At 39.3% G+C, this 5,000-nt stretch overlaps 1 protein-coding gene across 1 annotated transcript in view; it reads left to right on the forward strand.

Annotated features, from left to right (window-relative positions):
• Positions 1-789: 789 nt before the first annotated feature.
• Positions 790-5,000, forward strand: part of LOC308148312 (adhesion G protein-coupled receptor L2-like) — a gene marked incomplete at both ends in the record, with an annotated part of 49,432 nt that continues 45,221 nt past the window's right edge. The window contains 1 exon segment of the mRNA XM_080521762.1: positions 790-899. Coding sequence (XP_080377888.1) covers positions 790-899 — 110 coding nt within the window.

The following is a 5,000-nucleotide window of genomic DNA, read 5'->3' on the forward strand; positions in this document are numbered from 1 at the left end:
AAGACTGTAACTACCGTCTGTGGACACTTTTTAAAAACTATCGTCTGTGGACACTTTTAAAAATTAGCGTCTGTGGACATTTTAAAAAAAACATCGTCTGTGGACACTTTTAAAAATTAGTGTATGTGGACACTTTAAAAAACTATCATCTGTGGACATTTTAAAAAAACATCGTCGTCTGTGGACACTTTTACAAACTATCATCAGTAGACACTTTAAAAAACTGTCATCTGTGGACACTTTAATAAACTATCGTCAGTGGACACTTTTAAAAAACCATAGTCAGTGGACACTTTTAAAAACTATCATCAGTGGACACTTAAAAATTAGCGTCTGTGGACATTTTAAAAAACCAGCGTCTATGGACTTTTAAAAATTTGCGTCTGTGGACACTTTTAAAAACCATTATCAGTGGACACTTTTAAAAACTATCGTCAGTGGACACTTTTAAAAACGATCATCAGTGGACAATTTTAAAAACTATCGTCTGTGGACATTTAAAAAAAACATCGTCTGTGGACACTTTTAAAAACTATCGTCTTGGACACTTTAAAAAAAATTGTCAGTGGACACTCCGAACCTGAAATCACACTAAAAACCAAAACTAAAAAAACAAACAAAAAACAAGTTAAAGGCTAAAATCCTTTACTTCCTGCCTTTGATCTCTGAACACACACACACACACACACACACTAACCTTCCTCCCTCCTCTCCGCCTGGTCTATGTTGTCTCCGCCCGCCTTGCTTCAGCCGTGATGAAACCTGTGGTCGATGTGTTTCCTCCTGTAGGTGCAACAACCGTACGCAGTGTGTGGTTGTCACTGGCTCTGATGTCTTTCCTGACCCCTGTCCTGGAACCTACAAGTACTTAGAGGTCCAGTATGAGTGTGTTCCCTACAGTAAGTATCGCCGCCTCACACTGACGCCTCACCGTGTGTGTGTGTGTGTGTGTGTGCGTGCGTGCGTGTGTGTGTGCGTGTGTGTGTGTGTGTGTGTGTGTGTGTGTGTGTGTGTGTGTGTGTGTGTGTGTGTGTGTGTGTGTGTGTGTGTGTGTGTGTGTGTGTGTGTGTGTGTGTGTGTGTGTGTGTGTGTGTGTGACTGCAGCTTCTCTTTGTGCGCCAGTGTTTTGTGTTGCAGATGAAACGTTGCCAGTCGCTACACTTTATCAATAAAATAAATACAGAGATAAATAGCTAAATAAATAAATATAATAAATAGATAAATAAATACATAGATAAATATAATAAATAGATAAATAAATACATAGATAAATATAATAAATAGATAAATAAATACATAGATAAATAAATAAATAGATAAATAAATAAATATAATAAATAGATAAATAAATACATAGATAAATATAATAAATAGATAAATAAATACATAGATAAATAGATAACTAAATATAATAAATAAATAGATAAACAGATAAATAAATACATAGATAAATAAATAGATAAATAAATAAATATAATAAATAGATAAATAAATACATAGATAAATATAATAAATAGATAAATATATACATAGATAAATATAATAAATATATAAATAAATACATAGATAAATAGATAAATAAATATAATAAATAAATAGATAAACAGATAAATAAATACATAGATAAATAAATAAATAGATAAATAAATAAATATAATAAATAGATAAATAAATACATAGATAAATATAATAAATAGATAAATAAATACATAGATAAATAAATAACTAAATATAATAAATAAATAGATAGATAGATAGATACATAAATAGATAAATAACTAAATATAATAAATAAATAGATAAATAAATATAATAGATAAATAAATAAATAAATACATAGATAAATAAATGTAAATAATAAATAGATAAATAAATACATAGATAAATAAATAAATATTATAAATACATAGATAAATAAATATAATAGATAAATAAATGGATACATAGATAAATAAATACATAGATAAATATAATAATTAAATAGATAAATAAATATAATAAATACATAGATACATACATGTAAATAATAAATAGATAAATAAATACATAGATAAATAAATAAATATTATAAATACATAGATAAATAAATATATAAAATGCGTCGCCCGGTTGTCATTCCTCTTGCGTCCACCGCGCGAAGCCGCGGCGCCAGATTTAACTTTTTCACTTTTGATCTTCAATAAACTCCGAACAGAAAAGGTCCCAGAATCGAGCCCTGATGAACGCCAACCTCCAAAAACACCGTTTAATTATTCGTTAACTTTTTTTTTAATTCGTCTTAAATAAACCCTGATAATTGTTCGGTTTTGACTTAATTTTACAGCGTTAAACTTTTTTTTTTTTTTATTAGAATTTCCGACGGTGGAAAAGCAAAACACACGAGTCGCGGGGAAAACTTGAAATTCGCATTCAAATCTAATTTATATTGTGTTTTATTTTTAGAAAAAATTCATGTTAGTGGTTTTTGGGTCTTTTTATTTCCTCTAAATAAACAGAAAATGACCCAGAACTGAACCCTGAGGAACTCCGACACTTCCTTCTTAACATGGATCTCTGATCTGTAGTATTTAAAGTATTTAATTCATTTTTAACTTTGGCTACTTAAGTTTCAACTTAAGTAGCCAACTTATAAAAGCGGCTCAAGATGAAATACAAACTTGTGAATAAATATTCACTTTTTTCACAGCTCTCCTCCTCCTCCTCCTCCTCCTCCTCCTCCTCCTCCTCCTCCCCCTCCTCCTCCTCTCACTAACCTCTTCTCTTCCCGTCGGTCACATGAGCCACATTTCGACCAAAAGCACCTGAAACACTTTCGGCATTCCCGCCGCGGCGGCGGCCACAAGGGGGCGTCGCCATGTCGCCGTGGCGACGGCGCCGAGCCGCCCCCAGGAAAGGAAACGAACCAAAACGAACCCTAAAAACTGTTGGATCCTCGAGGCTTTTTTTAATTCCCGAAGCCCTTGGCGGCGAGCCGAGGAGAAGGTGGCGCGTTGCCATGGTTACACAGTTGACTTCCTGCCCCGGACTGAGTTCAGTGGAGCGTCGAGCGACAGGCGGAGGCGCCAGACTCCCGCGGCCTCGGTTCGGAAACGGCTCCCGGGGCGGGAACTTCTTTTTGAAGAAAAAAAAAAAAACGTTCCGTCTCCGTGCGAAACAAATCATTCAGTCGCCGTGACGACCGCGAGTGTCTGTTTATTTCGTCTGTGTTTAGAAGGCGTGTGCACGAAAACGCTGCTTTTCAGCTCCACTGACGGTTCCGTGGAGACGGACGTCGTTTTTTTTCCTAAACGTTGCCGTGGACACATGAAACCCGGAGAACTAGAGCTACACTTGGTAGAGGAACTAGAGCTACACTCGGTAGAAGGACTAGAGCTACACTCGGTAGAGGAACTAGCGCTACACTCGGTAGAAGAACTAGAGCGACACTCGGTAGAGGTAGTAGAGCTACACTCGGTAGAAGAACTAGAGCTACACTCGGTAGAAGAACTAGAGCTACACTCGGTAGAGGAACTAGAGCTACACTCGGTAGAAGAACTAGAGCTACACTCGGTAGAAGGACTAGAGCTACACTCGGTAGAAGAACTAGAGCTACACTCGGTAGAGGAACTAGAGCTACACTCGGTAGAAGGACTAGAGCTACACTCGGTAGAAGAACTAGAGCTACACTCGGTAGAGGAACTAGAGCGACACTCGGTAGAGGTAGTAGAGCTACACTCGGTAGAAGAACTAGAGCTACACTCGGTAGAGGAACTAGAGCTACACTCGGTAGAAGAACTAGAGCTACACTCGGTAGAAGAACTAGAGCTACACTCGGTAGAAGGACTAGAGCTACACTCGGTAGAAGAACTAGAGCTACACTCGGTAGAGGAACTAGAGCTACACTCGGTAGAGGAACTAGCGCTACACTCGGTAGAGGTAGTAGAGCTACACTCGGTAGAGGTAGTAGAGCTACACTCGGTAGAAGAACTAGAGCTACACTCGGTAGAGGAACTAGCGCTACACTCGGTAGAAGAACTAGAGCTACACTCGGTAGAGGTAGTAGAGCTACACTCGGTAGAAGAACTAGAGCTACACTCGGTAGAGGAACTAGCGCTACACTCGGTAGAAGAACTAGAGCTACACTCGGTAGAGGTAGTAGAGCTACACTCGGTAGAAGAACTAGCGCTACACTCGGTAGAAGAACTAGCGCTACACTTGCTAGAGGAACTAGAGCTACACTCGGTAGAAGAACAAGCGATACACTTGGTAGAGGAACTAGAGCTACACTCGGTAGAGGAACAAGCGATACACTCGGTAGAGGAACTAGAGCTACACTCGGTAGAGGAACTAAAGCTACACTCGGTAGAGGAACTAGAGCTACACTCGGTAGAAGAACTAGAGCTACACTCGGTAGAGGAACTAGAGCTACACTCGGTAGAAGAACTAGAGCTACACTCGGTAGAGGAACTAGAGCTACACTCGGTAGAGCGGCAGACCTTCGCCGACGCCACATTGGGTTGAGGAACCGAGTTGGCATCGCTTGCGTGTTAGCCATTAGCTCATATCGATGCTAGCTAGCCTGCCAGGTCGCTACGTCGCTGTGAGCGGGGGGGGAAGCGTCTCCATGGCAACAGATGCTGATCTCATTGAGCCTCCCCTCATCCGCTTTGTATGGGAAAAGTTTTGGGGGGATTTGTTCAGAAGCTTTTAGACGTAGAGCTAAATCTACTAGATTGCTCGTCTTTGAGAAAAGTTGGTTAAAATACCTTCAATACAAACCAATAAATACATTAATAAGCAGAAACTTTACGAGATGAACGATACGATAGGAAACTTGATGTTCCCGTCAAGTTTCCTGGTTCCCGCGGTTGAAATGTGGTTCTAAACCCCCCCCTCCCCCCCCCCCCCCCCGGTGTGTGTGTGTGTGTGTGTGTGTGTGTGTGTGTGTGTGTGTGTGTGTGTGTGTGTGTGTGTGTGGAAAGTGAAGCGGCGTCGACCATGAATATGTGGAAACACTTTCA

This window comes from Blennius ocellaris (genome assembly GCF_963422515.1).
Source record: "Blennius ocellaris genome assembly, contig: SCAFFOLD_226, whole genome shotgun sequence".
NCBI lineage: Eukaryota > Metazoa > Chordata > Actinopteri > Blenniiformes > Blenniidae > Blennius > Blennius ocellaris.